Raw genomic sequence first — 23,349 nt, 5'->3', positions numbered from 1 at the left:
ATATATATATACCACATCTTCTTTATCCATTCATCTGTCGATGGACATCTTGGCTCTTTCCACAGTTTGGCTATTGTGGACATTGCTGCTGTGTCTTCAATTTCTTTCATGAGTGTTCTGTAGTTCCTAGAGTATAGATCCCTTACCTCTTTGGTTAGGTTTATTCCCAGGTATCTTATGGTTTTTGGTGCTATTGTAAATGGAATCAATTCTCTAATTTCTCTTTCTACAGTTACATTGTTAGTGTATAGGAAAGCAACTCATTTCTGTGCATTGATTTTATATCCTGCCACATTACTGAACTGCTGTATGAGTTCTAGTAATTTGGGGGTGGAGTCTTTTGGGTTTTCCGCATAAAGTACCATGTCATGTGTGAAGAGAGAGTGTTTGACTTCTTCTTTACTAATTTGAACACTTTTTATTTCTTTCTGTTGTCTGATTGCTGTTGCTAGGACTTCTAGTACTATGTTGAACAATAGTGGTGAGAGTGGGCATCCTTGTCGTGTTCCTGATCTCAAGGGAAGGGCTCTCAACTCTTTCCCATTGAGAATGATATTTGCTGTGGGCTTTCCATGGATGGTTTTTATGATATTGAGGAATGTTCCCTCTATCCATACACTCTGAAGAGTTTTAATCAGGAAAGGATGGTGTATTTTGTCAAATGCTTTTTCTACATCAGTTGATGTGGAGGTTCCTCACAAAATTAAAAATAGAGCTACCCTATGACCCAGCAATTGCACTCCTGGGTATTTACCCCAAAGACACAGATGTAGTGAAAAGAAGGGCCATATGCATCCCAATGTTCATAGCAGCAATGTCCGCAATAGCCAAACTGTGGAAAGAGCTGATATGCCCTGCAACAGAGGAATGGATAAAGAAGATGTAGTCCATATATGATAGAATATTAGCCATCAGAAAAGATGAATACCAACTTTTACACTAACATGGATGTGATTGGAAGAGATTATGCTAAGTGAAATAAGTCAAGAAGAGAAAGTCAATTATCATAGGGTTTCACTTATTTGTCGAACATAAGGAATAGCATGGAGGACATCAGGAGAAGGAAGGGAAAAATGAAGGGGGGCAGAAATCGGAGGGAGAGATGAACCATGGGAGACTACGGACTCTGAGAAACAAACAGGGTTTTAGAAGGGAGGAGGGAGGGGGGATTGGTTAGCCCAATGATGGGTATAAAAGAGGGCACATACTGCATGGAACACTGGCTGTTATATGAAAACAATGGATCATGGATCACCACATCAAAAACTAATGATGTATTGTATGGTGATTAACATAACATAATAAAATAAAAAAAAGAAATAAGTCAAGCAGAGAAAGTCAATTATCATATGGTTTCACTTATTTGTGGAGCATAAGGAATAGCATGGAGGACATTAGGAGAAGGAAGGGAAAAATGAAGGGGTGGGGGAAATTGGACGGGGAGATGAACCATGAGAGACTGTGGACTCCGAGAAACAAACTGAGGGTTTTAGAGGGGAGGAGGTTGTGGGATGGGTTTGTCTGGTGATGGGTATTAAGGAGGGCATGTATTGCTTGGAGCACTGGGTGTTATACGCAAACAATGAATCATGGAACACTACATCAAAAACTAATGATGTTCTATATGGTGACTAACATAAGAGAATAAAAAAAAAAGCATTATGGTCTGAGAATATGCAGGGAATAATCTCAATCTTTTGATATAAGTTGAGACCTGATTTGTGACCCAGTATGTGGTCTATTCTGGAGAAAGTTCCATGTGCTCTCGAGAAGAATGTTGTTTTAGGGTGGAATGTTCTGTATATATCTATGAGGCCCATCTGGTCCAGTGCGTCATTCAAAGCTCTTGTTTCTTTGTTGATTTTCTGCTTAGATGATCTGTCCGTTGCTGAGAGTGGAGTATTGAGGTCTCCTACTACTAACGTATTATTATCAATATGACTCTATTTTGGTTAACGGTTGGCTTATGTAGTTGCCTGCACCCATGTTGGGGGCATAGATATTTACAATTGTTAGATCTTCTTGTTGGATAGACCCTTTCGGAATGATATAGTGTTGTTCTGTGTCTCTAACTACAGTCTTTAGTTTAAAATCTAATTTGTCTGATATGACAATTGCCAGCCCAGCTTTCTTTTGAGGCCTGTTGGCATGGAAGATGGATCTCCATCCCTTCACTTTCAGTCTGGATGTATCTTTAGGTTCAAAATGAGTCTTTTGTAGACAGCATATGGATAGGTCCTGTCTTTTTATCCAATCTGCAGCCCCGTGCCTTTTCATGGGAGCATTTAGGCCATTCACGTTGAGAGTGATTATTGAAAGATATGAATTATTTGTCATCATGTTGCCTGTGAAGACCTTGTTGCTGTCGATTGTCCCTGTATATTTCTGTTCTATATCTCTCTTGGGGTTTTTCTCCTTTTATAGAACCCCCCTTACTATTTCTTGCAGGGCCGGCTTAGTGGTCACATATTCTTTTAGTTTCTGCCAGTCTTGGAAGCTCTGCATCTCTCCATCCATTCTAAATGACAGCCTTGCTGGATAAAGTATTCTTGGCTGCATGTTCTCCTCATTTAGTACCCTGAATATGTCTTGCCAGGCCTTTCTGGCTTGCCAGGTCTCTGTGGATAGGTCTGACATTATTCTGATGTTCCTCCCTCTGTACATAAAGAATCTCTTCCCCCTAACTGCCCTTAAGATGGTTTCCTTGGTTCTAAGATTTGCGAGTTTTACTATTACATGCCAGGGCGTTGGCCTGTTTTCCTTGATCTTGGGAGGGGTCCTCTCTGCCTCTAGGACATGAATGTTTATTTCACTCCCCAGATTAGGGAAGTTCTCAGCTACAAATTGCTCAAAGATATTTTCTAGTCCTTTCTCTCTTTCCAAAACCTCAGGGATCCCAATAATTCTGATATTGGATGTTCCACTGAGTCACTGATCTCTCTCAATTTGATCCCTTTCATTTTAATTTATTTTTCCCATGCTGCCTTGGTTTCCTTCTTTGCTATCATCTTATCCTCTAGCTCACTAGTTCATTCTGCCTTGTTTACCCTGGCAGTCAGAGTATCCAGTTTAGACTGCATTTCATTCATAGCATTTTTTTTTTTTTTAAGATTTTATTTATTTGACAGAGACAGACACAGCGAGAGAGGGAACACAAGCGGGGGAGTGGGAGAGGGAGAAGCAAGCTTCGCGCGGAGCAAGGAGCCCGTTGCGGGACTCGATCCTAGGACTCTGGGATTATGACCTGAGCCGAAGGCAGACGCTTAAGGACTGAGCCACCCAGGGGCCCCTCATTCATAGCATTTTTAATTTTGTCCTGATTAGATCTCATTTGTGACCTTAGAGATTCTATATTGTCGTTAATATTTTTCTCAAGCCTAGATATTGCCTTCATAATTGTTACTCTGAAGTCTATTTCTGACATCTTGGTTATATCCATACCCATTAGACCTGTGGCAGAGGCCACACTCTCTGATTCTTTTCTTTGTTGGGGGTTCCTCCTCCTAGTCATTCTGTTGAGGGTTGGTTGAGGGAATGTACAGAGTCGAAATTATTGACCATAAGCCAAGCAAGATGCACCTGTTTTCTAGGGACCTTAGGGTTGTTGCCCTCTTGTTCTCCCAGCCTGTCTTCTGGGGGAGGGGCCCACTGCACTGTTACTCAGGCAACCCTGTTTGGGCAGAGTTGCCCTGCCCCCTGTAGGGTGGATGGGCTCAGTGAAAATTGGTTTTTGGGGGCTTTTGTTCTCTGGCTGCTTTCCCGGGCAGTTTTCCGCGTCTCTTCCGAGAGTCAGAGCAGAAGTGTCCGTTTCCAAACCTCTGTCTCAGAACAGAGAAATACATAATACATAATACATTATATGTAAAAAAAAAAAAAAAGAAGATAGTAGGAAGGGAAAAATGAAGAGGGGGAAATCGGAGGGAGAGATGAACCATGAGAGATCATGGGCTCTGAAAAATAAACTGAGATTCTAGAGGGGAGGGGGGTGGGAGGATGGGTTAATCTGGTGATGGGTATTAAGAAGGGCACATACTGCACGAAGCACTAGGTGTTATATGCAAACAATGAATTATGGAACACTACATCAAAAACTAATGATGTAATATATGGTGATTAATATAACATAATAAAAAAAAAGAATCCCATAGAATTCTAGCATTCTGAACCTGGAGGAATTTCCCGAATAACATAACAAATTAACCTGGTTCCTCCATTCTTGATGTTGCTATGCCAAAAAATAAAATAAAAAATAATGGAAGAGTCATTATGCCAGAGCAGGAAAATGTGACTGTGATGTCCTCTTTGCTTCTCTTTGCTGGGTCCCAGGTGGAGGATCCCGTGCTGGCTGTGATCACCTACTTGGGGCTGGGCCTCTCTCTCCTGTGCCTCCTCCTGGCAGCCCTCACCTTCCTGCTGTGCAAAGCCATCCAGAACACCAGCACCTCACTCCACCTGCAGCTTTCAATCTGCCTCTTCCTGGCCCACCTGCTCTTCCTCATGGCCATCGACCGGACTGAGATCAAGGTATTGACATTGTCATAGGGGAGTCCCTGCTCTTCCCCAGGGGATGCTCAGTTCATGGAGCCATGCTGCACTGATACCTTAATAAAATGGCTTTGGGTCTCAAGGACCCAAAGGGAAGTTTTGAAAGGTAAGTAGCCTATTTCACATTGACAAAACTAGAAAAGAACCCTTCTCTTAACAACCTCTTTATACACATGAGAGTTCTCCCCCATGGCAAGATATGGGAAGGGTCCTGGGGCCACCCTCCTCCCTGACAATCCCTCCTGGTGACACCTTTCTCCTCCCCCAGGTGCTGTGCACCATCATTGCGGGTGCCCTACACTATCTCTACCTGGCGTCCTTCACCTGGATGCTGCTGGAGGGTCTGAATCTCTTCCTCACTGCACGCAACCTGACGGTGGTCAACTACTCCAGTGTGAGCAGGGACATGAAGAAGCTCATGTTCCCCGTGGGCTATGGAGTCCCGGCTATAATTGTGGCCATTTCTGCTGCATCCAGGCCTCTCCTTTATGGAACACCCACCCGGTAAATGCAAATTCCCTACATGATCATGGCCAGCACTAGAACCAGAGTAGCATTTTTTATTATGCCCGAGCATAATACAGAGAAGACACATGAAGTAATAATCCTTAGGACATTTTTCTGGTGGAAAATTATAATAATTAAGCAGCATGTCTTTAAACCTCTGTCCTTTGAATAGCAAAACTGAAGCCAAAGAAGTGCTTAGGACATCATTAAAAAAATGGAATCTACTTCTTCTTCTTTTTTTTTTTTTTTAAATTTTATTATGTTATGATAGTCACCATACAATACATCATTGGTTTTTGATGTGGTGATCCACGATCCATTGTTTTCGTATAACACCCAGTGCTCCATGCACTATGTGCCCTCCTTAATACCCATCACCGGGCTAACCAATCCCCCCTCCCCCCTCCCCTCTAAAACCCTGTTTGTTTCTCAGAGTCTATAGTCTCTCATGGTTCTTTTTCCAAATCCTTCAAGATGTTCCAATGTTTTCATTTGGAAAAGGGGAGTTGATTTAAATAATGAAGTAATAGATTGTATTATAGTTAAGATTTAGAAGGTGCTTACTTTATGGCATGCATTTTTGTAACCATTTTTGATTGTGTTAACTCGCTTAATCCTCACACTAATACTATGAGTTAAGTACAGTCATTTGCCCAGTTTTACAGATGAAAACTGAACCGCAGATAGTTTAATTAAATGCCTCAAGGTGCTTGGCTAGTAAGCGGCAGAGCTGAGATTCCAATCCAGGGAGTCAAGCTGCAGAGCTCATACTCTGTTATCTTCACTTTTAATACCCAGTTTTGTGTTTTTTTTTTTTATTGAAATATATTTCACATACCGTAAAATTGACCCTTTAAAAGTGTACAGATGAGTGTTTTTTAGAACAATCACAGAGTCATGCAGGCACCACCACAATGGTGTTCTAGAACACTTTCCTCTTGTGCACAACATTCCCTCCTCATTCCTGCTACCCTCCTCTACCCCTGCCCCCGGCCACCACTAATCTGCCCTCTGTCTCTATAGATCTGCCTGTTCTGGATATTTGATGTAAATGAAGTCATACATGTGGTCTCTTGTGACTGCATTCTTCCCTTTGTAGGATGCTTTCAGGGCTCACCCACATGGTCGTTGCAAGTGTGGTGACTTCGTGACTTCATTCCGTGTTGTTAATTACTCCTGATGGTGGTATTATTTTGCAAATAATATTCCATTATACGGATACTGCATTTTGTGTCTCTATCATTTGATAGGCTCTTAGATTGTTTCCAGTTTTTGCCATTATGAATGATGCTTTCATAAACATACACGTGTAAGTTTTTATGTGCACGTGTATTTTCATGGGTTTTGGGTATATATCCATTTGTGGCATTGCTGGATCATGTCACACATCTACGTTTAGCATTTGGACAAACTGCCATGTGTTTTCCCAAGTGTCTGCACCATTTTAGATTCACACAAGCAGTCTGCACATGAGGGTTCTAATTTCTCCACATCATCAACTCTTAATTTTCTACGTTTTGAATGTTAGCCCTTTGCAGGAGTTTGAAGAGATATCTCATTGTGGTTTAGGCTTCAATTCCCTACTAACTAGTGAGGCTGAGCGGCATTTCCTCTGCTTATTGAGCCTCTGCCTATCTTCTTTGGAGAAATGCCTTTTCAGATCTTTTGCCCATTTTTAAATTGGGTTATTTGTCTTTTTATTGTTGAGGTTTTGATAATAGATTCTGAACTTTTGGTGGTGCCTCCTCAATATGTGATTTGTAAATATTTTCTACCAACCTGTGTCTTTTCACTTTCTCGATAATGTCCTTTAAAGCAGAAAAGGTTTTAATTTTGATGAGTCCAGTTTTTTTTCTTTTGTTGCTCATGCTTAGGATGTCATATCTAAAACCATGTGCAACTTATTATTCCTACATTCCCTTCCTCCTCCCAAAATTATATATTTGTATCTTATAAGCCCACGGCCACAGTTTTATAAGTATTGCTCTGTGCAGTAATCTTTTAAAACGGAAGAGGACAAGAGTTACAAACAAAAATATACTTACAGTGTCTTTCATAATACCTACGTAGTTACTTTGACTTGTTCTCTCCATTTGTTTGGATTCAAGTGACTGTCTAATGTCCATCCCTATCAGCCCAAAGGACTCATTTAGTATTTCTTGTAGGACAGTTCAGCAAGCAAGAATTATCTTATTTTTGTTTTTCTTAAAATGCCTTAATTTCTTCATTTTTCAAGGAGAATTTAGCTAGATGTGGATGCCTTGGTTGATCATCATTTTTTTTGACACTTTGAAGAAGTTATTCCACTGCTTTCTGATCTCCATGATTAGTGTTTATTTTCTTGAAGTTTTTTTTTTTTGAGAGAAGGAGAAGGAGAGAGAGGATGGTGGGGCAGAAGGAGTGAGAAAATCTTATGCATGCTCTATGCCCAGCACAGAGCGTGATGCTGTGGAGTTATTCTTAGAAATATATTGTAAACCCTAAGGAGTGACTGTGGAAGCAGCTGAAACGTGAGCAGTGTTCCTGTTCTCGGGCTATTGAACACAATGGCCCAGTAGGAGCAGTATCCCGCAATCTCCAGGGGCAGGGCATAAGTTAGGAGCTATAAAAGAATGTAACCCTCAGCCCCCACTTTCTGCACCTGGTGATTGCTAGCCCAAACATCCTGCTCCTCCCTTTTCCCATGACTGACTCTCTGCGTGCCAATGCATAGGGGAGAATGCAAGCCTGCTTTATGGCTTCAAGACATTTGCCGTCCTTTTGTACTCTTGCCCATCTGTCCTTGCTTTTCTGGTACAAAACAAAATTAAAGCTATGTGCAGGATTCAGCTGCCGCTCGTCTCCCTGCCTGCATGGCCGCTCAGATTGGTGTCTGAGAACTTTATTTCAGTGTGTGATGACAGATGCGGGGCTCCATCTCATGACCCTGAGATCATGACCTGAGCCAAAATCATGAGTAGGATGCTTAACCCACTGAGCCACCCAGGAGCCCCTTATTGAGGATCTCTTGTATGTGAAAAATCAATTTTCTCTTTTTTTTTTTAATTTTTAATTTTTTTTTTTGTTATGTTAATCCCCATACATTACATCATTAGTTTTAGATATAGTGTTCCATGATTCATTGTTTGTGCATAACACCCAGTGCTCCATGCAGAACGTGCCCTCCTCAATACCCATCACCAGGCTAACCCATCCTCCCACCCTCCTCCCCTCTAGAACCCTCAGTTTGTTTTTCAGAGTCCATCGTCTCTCATGGTTCTTCTAAAATCAATTTTCTCTTGTCACTTTAAAGATTTTGTCTTGGTCTTTGTCAGTAGGTCTATGATGTGTTTTGGTGTGGATCTCTTTGAGTTTGTTCCACTTGTAGTTCATTGAGCTTCTTGGATGTGTAGATTCATATTTTTATTTAAATTTGGGAAGTTTTTAGCTTCATTCTTCAAGCATTTTTCTGCCCTTTAGCTTTGTCTTCTTCTGGGACTCCAGTATGTGTATGTTGGTGCACTTGGTCCTGTGCCACAAGTCTCTGGGGTTCCTTTCATTTTTCTTCATTCTACTTTCTTTCCATTCCTCAGATGCCATAATTTCTATTGACCTATATTCAAATTTATTAATTTTTTACTTTTACCAACTCCAATCTGTTGTTGAGCCCTTCTGGTGAATTTTTCATTTCAGTTATACTTCTCAACTCTAGAATTCCTATTTGGGTCCATACGTAATATCTATTGTTTTATCCAATTTCTTTATTTGGTGAGACATTTTTGTCATATTGTCCTTTAGTTTTTAGTTTTTCTTTATTTTCTTTATTTTTTTTTCTTTTAGAAAGGGAGAGAGAGAGCAAGCACACAAGTGTGAGCAGGGGAGGGGCAGAGGGAAAGAGAGAATCCCAAGGAGGCTCAGTGAGGAGCCTGCCTCGGGGCTCCATCCCATGACCCCAAGATCATGACCTGAGCTCAAATCTAGAGTCAGGTGCTTAACTGACCGAGTCACCCAGGTTCCCCTTCCTTTAGTTTTTTAGACCTGGTTTGGTGTTTTAAAAATATTTATAATAACTGACTTAAAGACTTTATCTACAAAGTTTGAAATCTGTGCCTCTTAGGAGACATTTTCTTTGGACTGATTTTTTCCTCTGTGTCTGTTGCACATTTTCCTGTTTCTTTGGATGGATCATAAATTTTTGGTTAAAAGTCAATATATTAGATAATATATTGTAACACCTCTGTTATCAGATTCCTCCTCCCTCCCAGATACGTTGTTTCTGGTATGTTGGTGGGTTTTTTTGTTTGTTTGTTTAGGGACTTTCCTGGACTAATTCTGTAGAGTGGTCATTCCTTGCAGTGTGTGACCTCTGAATTCTCTGCTAACTTAATTAAAGTTCTTAGTTTTATTTTTAGTCCTGGGTTACTATGGTGTTGGTCACATCTGGGTCAGTATAATTTAATGGAGACCCAATGTTTCTTCAGAAGACTTCCTTAATGCTTTGCCTGTATGCTTTGCATTCTTTTACAAAGGTATGTGTGTGAGAAGGCACACCTTCAAACTTAGGGTTGTACACATAACAGTCTTAGCTTTCACTTTCTGATTGCACAAAGCCTCAAGGTCAGTCAGAGATGAGAGACTAGCGCTTTCTTTTTTCCCTACGCCTTTTCAAAAACATTTTTTATCCAATTAAGTGAACATACAGTGTTTTGTTAGTTTCAGAGGTAAAATTTAGTGATTCAACAATTGTATGTAACACCCAGTGTCATTACATCAAATGCCGTCCTTAATGACCATCACCCACTTACCCCATCCCCCCACCCACCTCCCTTCCAGCAACCCTCAGTTAAGAGTCTCTTATGGTTTGTCTCCCCTTCTGATTTTGTGTTATTTTATTTTTCCTTCCCTTCCCCAATGTTCTTCTTAAATTCCACATGTGAGTGAAATCATCTGAGATTTGTCTTTCTCTGACTGACTTAATGCACTTAACATAATAACCTCTATTTCCATCCATGTCGTTGTAAATGGCAAGATTTCATTTGTTTTGATGGCTGAGTAATATTCCATTGTATGTATATGCCACATCTTCTTTATCCATTCATCTGTCAATGGACGTCTGGGCTCTTTCCATAGTTTGCGTTTGTGGACATTGCTACTATAAACATTGGGGTGCATCCCCATGCCTTTTTTGAGTGAGGCATATCCTCGTGCATCCTTAGACTTAGAGGAATATTTCAGAGGTTTTCAAAATTTCTTATGGTCCTTTGGTTCTCCAGTATTTCCTTTTAAATTGCTGGACAAGTTCTTGTTGATAGCACCTGACATCATAGACCTAGACAGCTGGTGATGTGACAGTAGTTTGCTCTTGTATTGGTAGTGCCCTAGAGTAGGCTCCCCTCTTCCCCATGAGTTCTCAATCAAATCAACTAGCCACCAAATTTAGAGAATAAAGGAGTTAGGAACTACAGAGTTAGAAAAAAAATATTGGTTGTGTTCTGGGGACGATGATGATGCTTTTAATGGAGCTCCAAAAATAGATCTCTCCATTGTCTTCAGTGCTCTCCACTTTTGGCTGCCGCACCACTGAGATCCAAGTTAAACCATCCCAGACTCCTTTCCCCCCAGTCTTACGGAGGTTCAGTAGTTTCTCTTGGATAGACTATTTTCAATTTGTTCTGTGGTTTTGGGTAATTGCCAGAGTTTTGAAATAGTTGGTTTTCATTGTTCTGTGTGTATTTTGTTGTTTTAGAAGGAGAGCAAGTTCACCAAGGTCCTTACTCCTCCATTCAGTAAGTCAGTTCCCAGGACGTGCACTCCTAAGCACAACATGCTGCATGTATTGAATAGAGCATTGGGTGTTATACGCAAACAATGAATCATGGAACACTACATCAAAAACTAATGATGTACTGTATGGTGACTAACATAACATAATAAAAAAAGTAAAGATCACTGAACTGTGTAGTTTAAATGGGTGGATTTTATGGGCTGCAAAATATATCTCAATAAAGCCACGAAAACATTTAAATCTAAGTTGATGGGTTTGGCAGCCGATGGAAACAAATTCAATGGAAGACCACAAGAAAGGCCCCTAAAAGCATGTTAGCCTCACAGGACTTGTCAAAGTCTGTTAACACGTTTGTGGACTTCTTTATTTCAACACTGTTTATCTCCGTAACATCATCCAATGTCAATATGTCAGCTAAAAATATAATTTCCTTAGGGAATCTTCCTTAACCATTCTAATCCCTCAGACTCCAAACGAAGCAGGACATCCAATGATACATTCTCACAACCTCACACTTCTGTTGTATTGTTACAGTATGTCTAATTGTGTTTCTCCACTCCATGTGAGATTCGTGGGTTTTAAGACCATGTTTACTTTCTTTACCACTGTACCTTCGGAGCTAATGACAGAGCCTGTCACAAAAGAGTCACTCAATATTTGTTGATGAATGAATGAATGAATGAATGAATGAATTTATATAATAGTTCTATATTCCCAAGGACTAATGCATTTTTTACTCTCTTGCTCAGCTGCTGGCTCAATCCAGGAAAGGGATTTATATGGAGCTTCCTTGGGCCAGTCTGCACCATCTTCTCTGTGAGTGATGATATCACAGCATCCCTAATGCTTAGCTGGGGGTCATGAGAAGAGCAGGATTTTAAGGGGGTGTGTGTGACAGGGGCAGGCATGTTCCTGGATTGTCATGTCATTGTTTGGTTTTCTAAGACTGCTCCTCAAACTACAAACTCTAACACTGTTACTTGATATGAAAATGACTTAAATGTGGAGTTGATGTTGGACAGGCTAGGATACAGATCACAGATTGAAATTTTATTCAATAAACCTTCTGTGGTTTCTTGAAGGTCAATTTAGCTTTCGTTCTGATGACCCTCTGGATTTTGAAAAGCAAACTGTCTTCCCTCAGCAGTGATGTATCCACCCTCCAGAACACAAGGTAAGATGGAGAAGAGAGTGACAACCGCACAGACATGTGTGGTTCTAAGGACAAAGCCATGTGCCTCAGCAGCCCCTGATGCTTCTTCTTGGGGTCTGCTAAGGGGACCTAGAGCAGAGCGATGCAGCTATCCTTCTATGGCAGCTGGCTCAGATTCAGTGGTGTGCTGATGACACCCTGGCCAAAATGTTCTGTCTATTCATTTTTTTTCCAGAAAGACTGAGAGTATGGGGGAGGGAGGAGAGGGCTGGGGGGAGAGAGAGAGAGATTCTTAAGCAGGCTCTATGCTCAGTGTGGAGCCCAACATGGGGCTCTATCCCACGACCCTGAGATCATGACCTGAGCTGAAATCAAGATTCAGATGCTTAACCGACTGAGCCACTGAAGCACCCCTGTTCTATCTATGTCTAACCCCATTTTGTAACTCTGTCGGCAACAGGAAGAATTGGCATTGGTTAATAAACGTTCTTTGGACTTTTGCCAGCAATCTTACGACAAATGTACAGAGAATATTTATGTTCCCAAGAAGCACTTAGAAAAACCTGTGATTGCTCTCACAACCCAGCCTACATTTCCACACCCCACCCTAGTTCAGGCTCCTTCTGACCCCTCTTCCATTCCTCTCTGTGGAGAAAATGGTAGTCAACGTCAAATCTTCTGGGAGGCTTGGGCGTCCTTTGTTCCAGCAACCTTTGTGAAAATTTTTGCTTCCTCTTCCATGTTCCTATTATTATCCATTCCAAATGAAAATAGGAATCTCCCTTGGCTAATTGAATTTAAATAAAAAATAAACTAATGATGTACTGTATGGTGACTAACATAACATAATAACATCAAAAAAATAAAGACGGTTTCTCAAAAAAAAAAAAAAAAAAAAGAAAGAAAATAGAAATCTTGCCATTGTTATTTTTTAAATCCCAGGTCCCAGCACAGAGCCGGATGCAAAATGCCTTCTAGTAGTGTTGAATGAATAAAATCAAGATCTGTATGGAGCATCATAAAATTTTTGAAACGTACATTATGAAGTATCCCTATCCTCCTCAATCCAAATCAAAACACCACCCTGGTCCCTCATGGCATTTTTTCTGTAAGGAATCATTGACAATAAAGATCAAAGCTGATCACAAGTCAGTCTGAGAACTCATCACCAAAAGGGGAAGAAAGGAGAATCCATAGGGTAGAGAGGAGAATGTTTATCATTGTGTTGCCCGGGTGCATCATAGGCCGCCTTTCTCATCCAATCCAGGATGCTGACATTTAAGGCCACAGCTCAACTCTTCATTTTGGGCTGCACCTGGTGCCTGGGCATCCTGCAGGTGGGTCCAGCTGCCCATGTCATGGCTTACCTCTTCACCATCATCAACAGCCTGCAGGGCTTCTTCATCTTCTTGGTGTACTGCCTCCTCAGCCAGCAGGTACCACTGCCCAGCTCCCACCCAGCAGTCTTCCTATCCTCACTCCTCTCAGTGAGCTGATCCAGAGTGTATTTGCCTCTGCAGGTCCGGGAACAATATAGGAAATGGTTCAAAGGGATCAAGAAAACAAGAGCTGAGTCTGAGAAATACACACTGTCCAGCAGGGCCATGTCTGATGCCTCCAAACCCAGCACGGTAAGATCACGCATTGCTCCCAGAGCACTTCACTAAGTGATCTGCTTGAGTACCATATGCTTATCACACTGAACAACTTTAGTGTGCAGTAGATGATGCCCTAGGGTGGCTCACGCTTGGTTTGCTTTTTGACTCTTTACCTGTTAGTTTAAAGTTAATAATTTCGCTGTTAATTAATTGTTAACTTTTGGCCTCCTCTATGAAGATGATGCTTCCACCTGCTCTTTGGATCCCATCCTTCATACCTTATCAGTTATCTTCAAATTATTGTTCAGGGGCGCCTGGGTGGCTCAGTCGTTAAGCGTCTGTCTTCGGCTCAGGTCATGATCTCAGGATCCTGGGATTGAGCCCCGCATCGGGCTCCCTGCTCCGCGGGAAGCCTGCTTCTCCCTCTTCCACTCCCGCTGCTTGTGTTCCCTCTCTCACTGTGTCTCTCTCTGTCAAATAAATAAATAAAATCTTAAAAAAAAATAAATTATTGTTCACACATTCTCCTCTCTTTGCACTTCCCTAAGGCACCATCTCAACAATATTCCTCCCATAGTCATGGAAACATGTTTGGGGTTCTCCTCTATCTTGAAAACATGTACTACTTGCCTCCGTTTTAGCTACCAGCCAAGAGTTGACTTCTCTGTCTCCATTTCCTTGCCTTCAACTTACTCCCTTCTCCCCCAACTCTTGAAAATATGGTTCCCCCATCATGCCACCCAAACAGTCATCTCTTAGACCTACAGTGATCTCCCTGTCCCTAAAAGTTTTCTCAGCAACTTCTAACTATTCATCCTTTCTCATGAAACACTCCATCCTTATTCTGTGTAGATTCTACTCAGACACGCTTTTATTTCTTTCTTCCATTCTCTCTAGCTTTTCTCTCTTTGTTTCCTTCATTGCTTAATCTAATGGATCAGTTCCAGAATAACTTCAGTCCTGGTTAAATCTTTCCTCCTAGACAAAGCATCTATTCTCTAGATAGTTACCACTAGACACAAATGACGGCCATGTATATTTTTCTTGCTCTGATCTCTGAAATCTAGACGAGTATTTTCAGCTTCTTATTTCTTATGTCTTGAAGACACCTTTAGCTCAGGCTTCCAGTAGAAGACTTGCAGTCTTTACCCCAATTTAATCCTTTCTCATGACATCTTTCTCTCTCTGGATGATGCTCCATCATCCTGGGGCACAAATTTGGATCATAAAAGTTACCCTCAACAATGATTTTTTTCCCACCACAAGCTATCCATTATGCAATCCTTGCTGTTTTTATCTTCTCAGTATGTCCCCAGTATGTCCTGCTGGCTCAATCCTCATCACTCCTCCTTAGCAGGCTGCCATCTTTGCTTGGCTTAGCAACTTCTGTATCCTAATTTACCACCCCTTTCTACTCTTGTCAGCTTCTCTTGCATATTTTACACATAATTCAGAGGGACCTTTTCAAAACACAAATAAAATAATGCACTCCTTTGTTAAACTCATTACATGTAGGATCAAACCCCAAATCCACAAATCAATGAGTATTTGCTTGGGTTGTCTCCTGCTTTCCTCTCCAGCTTCATCTGCCATAAACTCAGCATTATTTTGGCCACACCAGATTTCTTTCAATTTTTTAAATTCACTGTGTCTCTTTGGAACAAAGACTTTGCACATCCTCCCTCTACTCCCTCTCCTTGAAACAGTCTTTTGTTTTCCTTGACTCAAAACTAGGTGAGCCTTCAGATCTCAGTTCATGTGTCCATTCCTCCAAGAAGCCTTCTCTTCCTGCCTTGATTGGGTCAGATTCTCTTGTTTTTCACTCTGATAGCCCCTGTGCCTTTCCTGCAGAGCAGTTGTCGGAGTCATTTACTCTTGGTTTTCACTGTTCCATTAATGTCTGTCTTCTATCTGGATTTCAGCCCCGACAGTGCTGTGTTGGTTTTTCCCTCTAATGTATCCCCAGCATTCCACACAGGGCCAGGCACATAGAAATGCCCAATACATAATTGCTGCATTTGCAGAAGGTGCAAGAACTGTCTTGCTCACCAATCTCTTTCCAACTTTCCAAGTGCTCGATAATTATCTAGTGAGCAAACAAGTGAATGAATAAATGAATGAATGAATTGCCTGACGGGGAGGGTATTAAAACAGTAGAGTAAAGAATTGATTAGTTTATGATATCACTTTCTCTTGGGAATATCAAGATAATTCTCTGCCCCTTTGTTTCATTATTGACCATCATGTCTACTGAGTAAGACCCAAATATTTCCTTATGATCCATGAGCATCATGTAGCTCGTAGTTCCCAGACTGAAGCAGGTCTGGAATGAAATACCAGCTCTCTCACGTGCTTGCTATGTGAACTGGGTCAAATTGCTAAACATCTTAAATCTTCCATTGCCTCCTTCCTCTTTTCCCTACACTAGACAGTTTTCTTAAATTTGCTCATTCTGAACTAGTTATTTGCTTCCGTGTGTAGGCTTTCAGGTGGCTCATACATTGGTGGGAGGGGGCTGAACATCTCTCACACACATTGTAGATGTTGATTCAGCCAAGGCTGGTGAATGTAACCAAGCAGGAGCTAATGCAGCATCCCTCGGTACAGCTGATGCCACCACACAAGGGAAGGGTCCCACATATCGGAGATGTTCATTCTGGCTGTATCACAGCCCTGTCCCACTTGGGGCTTGCATTATTCAGGAAGAATGTAATAAATAGTTCATACCTTTCTGTTTAGAGAATGCTAACAGTACTTAACCTCCGTGTTCTTTAGTTAGCTCAGCCTGAGCAGGGCCATATCGTCATCCCTTGGAGCTTTTCCCTAGGAGTCCCTGAATAGGATCTGAGCTTCCCTCACTCATTTCCACATATATACTTCAATTGTATTAGTTTCCTTTTGCTGTTGTTACAAGTTTTCACAGATTTATTGCTAAGAACAACACAAATATTAGGGGTGCCTGGGTGGCTCATTCGTTAAGTGTCCGACTCTTGATTTCTGCTCAAGTCATGATCTCAGGGTCCTGAGATCCAGCCCCACAGTGGGCTCCAGGCTCAGTGTCACGTCTGCTTGAGATTCTCTCTCCTCTCCCTCTCCCCACCCCCCTGCACTCTCTCATTCTCTCTTTCTCTCTTGCTCAATTAAATAAGTAAATCTTTGCTGCTATGAACTTTGGGGTGCATGTGCCCCTTCTTTTCACCACATCTGTATCTTTGGGGTATATACCTAGTAGTACAATTGCTGGGTCTTAGTGTAGCTGTATTTTTAACATCTTGAGGACCCTCCATACTCTTTCCCAGAGTTATATGCAACTAGTGAATCACTGAACACTACATCAAAAACTAATGATGTACTATATGCTGGCTAACTGAACATAATAAGAAAGTAAGTAAATCTTTAAAAAATGCACAAACATATATCTTACAAGTCTAGAAGTTCAAAGTTTCAAATGGGTCTTATGGGAGTAAAATCAAGGGGTCAGCAGAGCTGAGTTCCTTCTGGAGACTCTAGGAGAGTTTCTAATTTCTCACCTTTTCCATCACCTAGAGTCTGCCTGCTTTCCTGAAATAGTGTCCCCTTGCTCCATTCACCTTTCAAAGCCTGCACTGCAGTATCTTCAAAACTCTCTCACTCTCACTCACTCTCCCCTGCTTTTGTCAGTTGTATCTCTTTTCCTGTCTTCGACTCTCCTTCCTCCCTCTTTCTTTTAAAAAGACCTTAGTCATTACACTGCCTCACTTCCCATCTAAGATACATAACTTAATTTTAGCTCAAAGTCCATTTTTTTTCCCATGTGGAGTGACATAGTCACAGGATTCAGAGAGGAGAATGTGGGCATCTTTGGGAGAATCATTGCTCTGTCTACCGTACATAGTTTTGGTTTGCCTATTGTAGAACCATGAAAATCTGCCTGGTGTTATAGTGTTTGAGTAAATATCAACCCCCCTCCCCTGAGATGATCTGCACAGTGAAGAAATATACTTTCTGTGAGAAAAATAGCATCAGATAGCTGTGTAAAATGTAAGTCATCTGATCAGCTGTTTCTACTGTCTGTGAGCAAAGGACCAAGCAAATCCATTCCTTAATGTAGTTGTATTTTCTCCTGTCTCTTAAAATTTGGTGCCTCTCATGTTTAAAGATATAGGAATGTCTCCCCCTCATCTTGGCATCTCTTCTGTGGCTTCCTGAAGTCTTGTTCAAGAAAACCACAATATTTGCTCCTGCATTCAGTTCTGAGTAATTTCACAAAGCACCATTTTTATAACCTTCTTGTGTAGAGATAAGCATGTGAAGTTGCCTAACTCAAACACCAGAAATCACACTAAGCTTTCTATAGCCCCAGGAACAAATAACTCATATAGGTAATGCAAAGGATAAGGGAGAAAAAGGAGAATTCACTGTTTTTTCCTTTATATCTTAGGTGATTGACAACACATAACATTTCCAACCTTGTGTTAATTTCCCACCTTCCCTCTTTTATTTCTTTACATGTAAACCAGCATTTCACAAACCTTGAAGCAGAGGGATCAGGACATACATCTTGAAAGAGACAGGTTTTTTGTTTTTTGTTTTTTTTTCCCTGTAGCACATTTCATTGGTCCTATCTTCTGTAGCTTGGGGGTTAAGATTTGTAGGGAGATGGGACTTCTGGGATGACCAGGGTCTCACCAAATATAATAGTGTATGGCCTTTTGCTCTTCCTCTGACCTATTTACTGACAAGGAAATTTTGTGATTGAAGGATTAATTAAATTTCTTATTTTGTTTTTCATAGGAAAATTTTAAAAATATTTATTTATTAATTTAGGGGGAGAGAGAGAATGAGTGGGAGGGGCAGAGGGGGAGGGAGAGAGAATCTCAAGCAGACTCTGTGCTTAGCATGGAGCCCAACATGGGGCTCGATCTCACAACCCTCATCATAATCTGAGCTCAAACCAGGGGTCAGACCTGTACCTGACTGAGTCACCCAGATGCCCCAAAAGAATCTTTAGAATTATCTTTCTGTAGTCTTTTATAACATTTCTAAATATTATTTTTTCTAGGTTAATTAAAAAATATCTTGAGTTATATCCACTTATCCCATGGAAAATTGGAACGGTTATTCTCTGAGCAAATGAGAGGATAAACAAGACTGTTGTGTGTGTTTCAAGAAATTCACCACGTCAATAATGTGAAAGAAGTCAACTATGTTTGACATCAAGACCTGCATAATCTGGAATTTTTCTGTGTCTTTCAGTGTGCCCAGAAAACTTTCCACATATAAAGGGCCAGATGTGGCCCAATTTCTTGGTCACTTTGGGTTACATGCTTTTCTGAAACTTCTCCTTCCTACAAAGACTCTTCCACATGCTGAACATCTATGAGCTGGAAAACCCACCTCATCGGATTTTACTACCAAAAGCATCCATAAGAATGGAAAAGTTCGGGGGCGCCTGGGTGGCTCAGATGGTTAAGCGTCTGCCTTCGGCTCAGGTCATGATCCCAGGGTCCTGGGATCGAGCCCCACAGTGGGCTCCTGGCTCAGCGAGAAGCCTGCTTCTCCCTCTCCCTCTGCCTCTCTCCCTGCTCATGCTTTCTCTCTCTCTCTCTGTATCTCTGTGTCTCAAATGAATAAATAAAATCTTTAAAAAAAAAAAGAATGGAAAAGTTCGCCATAGTATGGATTTTGAAATTTCTTGGTTCTGTTTTCTGTGCAGTTAATTATTCATTCATTCAAATATATTGATTTCTCATTAGGTCTAAGGCAGAGACCAAGAGAGACACAGGTTTTGCCTTCATGGAGATTTAAGGGGGCAGTAAAGTGATTTTTGCACCTAGAGTTGACTCAGAGGCTGAAAGATTTCTGTAAATTACATTTCTATTGCTGGACAATTGAAGTATAATGCATTTCACAGACACCATCTTGTCTCATCATATGATGATACAGATAGTTTGAAAACTCAGATCATGATATGTCTGTTTTAGTCCTTGTGGACCAGTGTATTAGTCAGGGTTGTCCAGAGAAATAGAACCAAAAGGACACACACACACACACACACACACACACACACACACACACATTTTTATGAAGTGATTTATAATGAGGTATGGACTCACATGATTATGGAGCTAAGTCCCACAATCTGCTGTCTGCTAGCTGGAGACCCAGAAAAACGGTGGTGTAGGTTGAAGGTCTGGGATCCCAAAAGCTGATGGTGTATATTCCATTCTGGGTCTGAAAGCCTGAGAACTAGGTATGTTGATTGTAGAAGATGGATGTTCCTGTCAAACCATCAGGCTGCGTTAATTCAATCTTCCTCCACTTTTTTATTTTATTCAGGCTCTCAAGGGACTGGATGATGCCCATCCACATTGGAGAGGGTCTTCTGTGTTACCCAATCCAACTCAAATGCTAATCCCTTCCGTAAACACCCTTACAGATTCAACCAGAATTTATGTTTAACCAGCTATCTGGCATCCTCTTGCCCAGTCAAGAGGACACACGAAATTGACCATCATGGCTAGAATCTATAGCAACAATTTAAGTCTGCCATTGTAGCATGAAATCCTCTATAATGAATGATCATGACTGTGTTTTAATAAAACTTTATTTTTGGACACTTAATTTGAATTTCATGTGATGTTCACATGACACAAAATATCATTCTTCTTTTGATATTTTTCACCTGTTTAAAAATGTAAAGACTATTCTTACCTTGTGGTCTGTACAAAACCAGGTGGTGAGCCAGATTTGGCCCATGGGCTGTAGTTTGCTGACCTCTATCCTAGGATGTTCTGGGAAGCTCTTCATCCACACCAATTTATTCAGGCGCTTTTCAAGTATTTGTTAAGCATTACTCTTTAAGTCATAATGCTACGTTGATAGAAATGGACATGAACAAGGTAGACTTGATTCCCATGTCAGGGAATCCCGAAGACCTGTGCATTAGCTTAGATTCCCATAACAAAATATCATAGACTGGGGGGTTGTTTCAGCTCATAGATGTTCAGCATGTGGAAGAGTCTGATGAAGTGGGTTTTCCAGCTCATAGATGTTCAGCATGTGGAAGAGTCTTTGTAGGAAGGAGAGGTTTCAGAAAAGGATGCAACCCAAAGGATGTAACTCTTCCTGGCTACCTTCTCACTGTGTGCTCCCATGGCCTTTTCTCCCTTCTCAAGTATAAAGTGAAAAAAAGGAAAACCCTCAGGTGTCTCTTCTTTTTTCTTTTCAAAGATTATTTATTTATTTATTTATTTATTTATTTATTATTTATTTGTGTGTGTGTGTGTGAGAGAGAGAGAGAGAGAGAAAGAGAGAGAGAGACAGAATAAAAGCAGGGGGAGCAGCAGGCAGAGGGAGAAGTAGGTTCCCCACTGAGCAAGGAGCCTGAAGTGGGACTGGATCCCCGACGCTGGGATCATGACCTGAGCTGAAGACAGATGCTCAACCCACTGAACTACCCAGTTGCCCCTCAGATGTTTCTTCTTACAAGGTCACTAATCCCAACATAAGGGCCCCACACTGATCTCATTCTAATTATCTCCCACAAACCCCATCACCAAATACCACACATGGGGGGGAGGGGCTAGGGATTCAACATGTGAATTGGGTAGAGGGTCACAAACATTTAGTCCACAACAATCTGTAAGGTGGGAAACCAGAAGAAAGGGAAGATACAGTATAGTAGTTACTGTGGTCTATGGGACCTTGTCCCTGTGGGGACATGGTAGACGTGGACCAAACCCTGGCTAGGGAAGGCAGGTAGTAAGGAGCACTAGGGTGAACTGATGGCTGTATCCCTAGGTTATGGTTTGGGAGGCTGATCTCAGCATTTGTCCCCATATCTTTACTTTTTTTTTTTTTTTTTTAACAGTTTCATAGGTAGAATTTAATGATTAACCAGTTGTATATAATACCCAGTGCTCATTACATCAATTGCCCTCCTTAATGCCCAAAACCCAATTACCACATCCCCTCACTCCCCTCCCCTCCAGCAACCCTCAGTTGGTTTCCTAGAGTTCAGCGTCTCATGTGGTTTGCCTCCCGCTCAATTTTCATCTTATTTTGTTTCCTTCCCTTCCCCTATATTCATCTGTTTTGTTTCTTAAATTCCATGTACGAGTGAAATCATATGGTATTTGTCTTTCTCTGACTGAATCATTTTACTTAACATAATACCCTTCAGTTCCATCCACCCTGTTGCAAATAGCAAGACTTAATTCTTTTTGTTGGCTGAGTAATATTAAACTGTATAAATATATACCACTGCTTCTTTTTTTTTATTATTATGTTATGTTAGTCACCATACAGTACATCATTAGCTTTTGGTGTAGTGTTCCATGATTCATGGTTTGTGTATAACACACAGTGCTCCATGCAATATGTGCTCTCCTTAATATCCCAGCCTGTTGCTGTTATCCAGATTCATATTTCCCCGTGGGAAGATCTTCAGCAATCCCATGATGGGTTGTAAAGGTACAGAGGCTTGAGGGTGGTGGAGGGGCACATCCAAGATTATGGGGCATCTGGAGTCCTCAGTCCTGGGAGCGGCACAGAAGTTCTTTGTGGAAGGAATACAGGCCAGAGGAAGAGTGGTGGGGTGGGGATAGGGCAGTGCTGGCATGTGGCCAGGGGGATGCAGAGTGAAGAGTTCTGGTTTATAACTAGAGGACACCACTGTTTTCTCTCTCCCTTCATCCATCCCTCTCTGTTTCTATCCTTCCCTCCCTCCCTCCTTCCCTCTCTCTCCCACTCTTTCTCCATACACAGAGGAAAGATCATACGAGGACACAGGGTGCAGGCAGCCATCTACAAGTCAGGAGGGAGCTCTCACCAGAAACCAACCCTGCCGGCATGTTGACCTTGGAATCCAGCCTCCAGGAAAAATTTGAGAAAAAAATTTCTGTGGTTTATGACACCTCTTTAATACTGTATTATTATGGCAGTGCTCAATTCTACTACACATGGACATGGGGAAAACAAAGAAAATGTAAAAATGCAAAGAAAATCACCATAATTCCATCAGAGAGTAGTGGAACATTTTGGGTATGTTTTTCTCATCTTTTAAAACATAGCAGGAATATTTTACTTTATCAATAAATGTGTATCTCAGACTGAATTGCTGAAGAATAAAAACACCTTGGTTCTAGACATGCCAAGGTTTAGGATTGTTGGGGTTGCATGAGGGAGAGCTTTGCGGTGATGGGATACTTATCTAATTTATGGCAGTGACAGTTACAGGAATCCACACATGTGATGAAATGTCACAAAACTGTACACTCCCATTGTGCCATGTCAGTTTCCCGGTTTAGATATTTGACTACTGTTACATAAGAACCTAAATACATAAAATATATCTTTTGCAGGAAGCCAGGGGAAGGACCTCTAGGTATTGTTTTTTTTTTTAATTATGTTAATCACCATACATTACATCATTAGTTTTAGATGTAGTGTTCCATGATTCATTGTTTGTGTATAATACCCAGTGCTCCATGCAGAACATGCCCTCTTCAATACCCATCACCAGGCTAACCCATCCTCCAACCCCCTCCCCTCTAGAACCCTCAGTTTGTTTCTCAGAGTCCAGAGTCTGTCATGGTTCCTCTCCCCCTCCGATTTCCTCCCCTTCATTCTTCCCCTCCTGCTATCTTCTTCTTCTTCTTCTTTTTTTTTTTTTTTTAACATATAATGTATTATTTGTTTCAGAGGTACAGGTCTGTGATTCATCAGTCTTACACAATTCAGAGCGCTCACCATAGCACATACCCTCCCCAATGTCTATCACCCAGCTACCCCATCCCTCC

The 23,349-nt window shown here is 41.3% G+C and overlaps 1 protein-coding gene across 4 annotated transcripts in view; it reads left to right on the top strand.

Annotated features, from left to right (window-relative positions):
- Nucleotides 1-20,727, top strand: part of LOC118519220 (adhesion G protein-coupled receptor E2) — a 56,480-nt gene extending 35,753 nt beyond the window's left edge. The window contains exons 12-19 of one of the 4 annotated variants that reach the window (XM_078054410.1): nucleotides 4,327-4,524; nucleotides 4,814-5,049; nucleotides 11,566-11,632; nucleotides 11,899-11,990; nucleotides 13,237-13,405; nucleotides 13,490-13,600; nucleotides 18,067-18,120; nucleotides 18,609-20,727. In XM_078054410.1, coding sequence (XP_077910536.1) covers nucleotides 4,327-4,524; nucleotides 4,814-5,049; nucleotides 11,566-11,632; nucleotides 11,899-11,990; nucleotides 13,237-13,405; nucleotides 13,490-13,600; nucleotides 18,067-18,111 — 918 coding nt within the window. In that variant the 3' untranslated portion in view covers nucleotides 18,112-18,120; nucleotides 18,609-20,727. The remainder of the gene's footprint in view (nucleotides 1-4,326; nucleotides 4,525-4,813; nucleotides 5,050-11,565; nucleotides 11,633-11,898; nucleotides 11,991-13,236; nucleotides 13,406-13,489; nucleotides 13,601-18,066; nucleotides 18,121-18,608) is intronic. The other 3 variants (XM_036066554.2, XM_036066555.2, XM_036066556.2) reach the window with 3 other exon arrangements.
- Nucleotides 20,728-23,349: the final 2,622 nt, after the last annotated feature.

This window comes from Halichoerus grypus, chromosome 1 (assembly GCF_964656455.1).
Source record: "Halichoerus grypus chromosome 1, mHalGry1.hap1.1, whole genome shotgun sequence".
Classification (NCBI taxonomy): domain Eukaryota; kingdom Metazoa; phylum Chordata; class Mammalia; order Carnivora; family Phocidae; genus Halichoerus; species Halichoerus grypus.
Note: the sequence above shows the minus strand (reverse complement) of the source record. Positions and strands in the feature narration are given on the sequence as shown.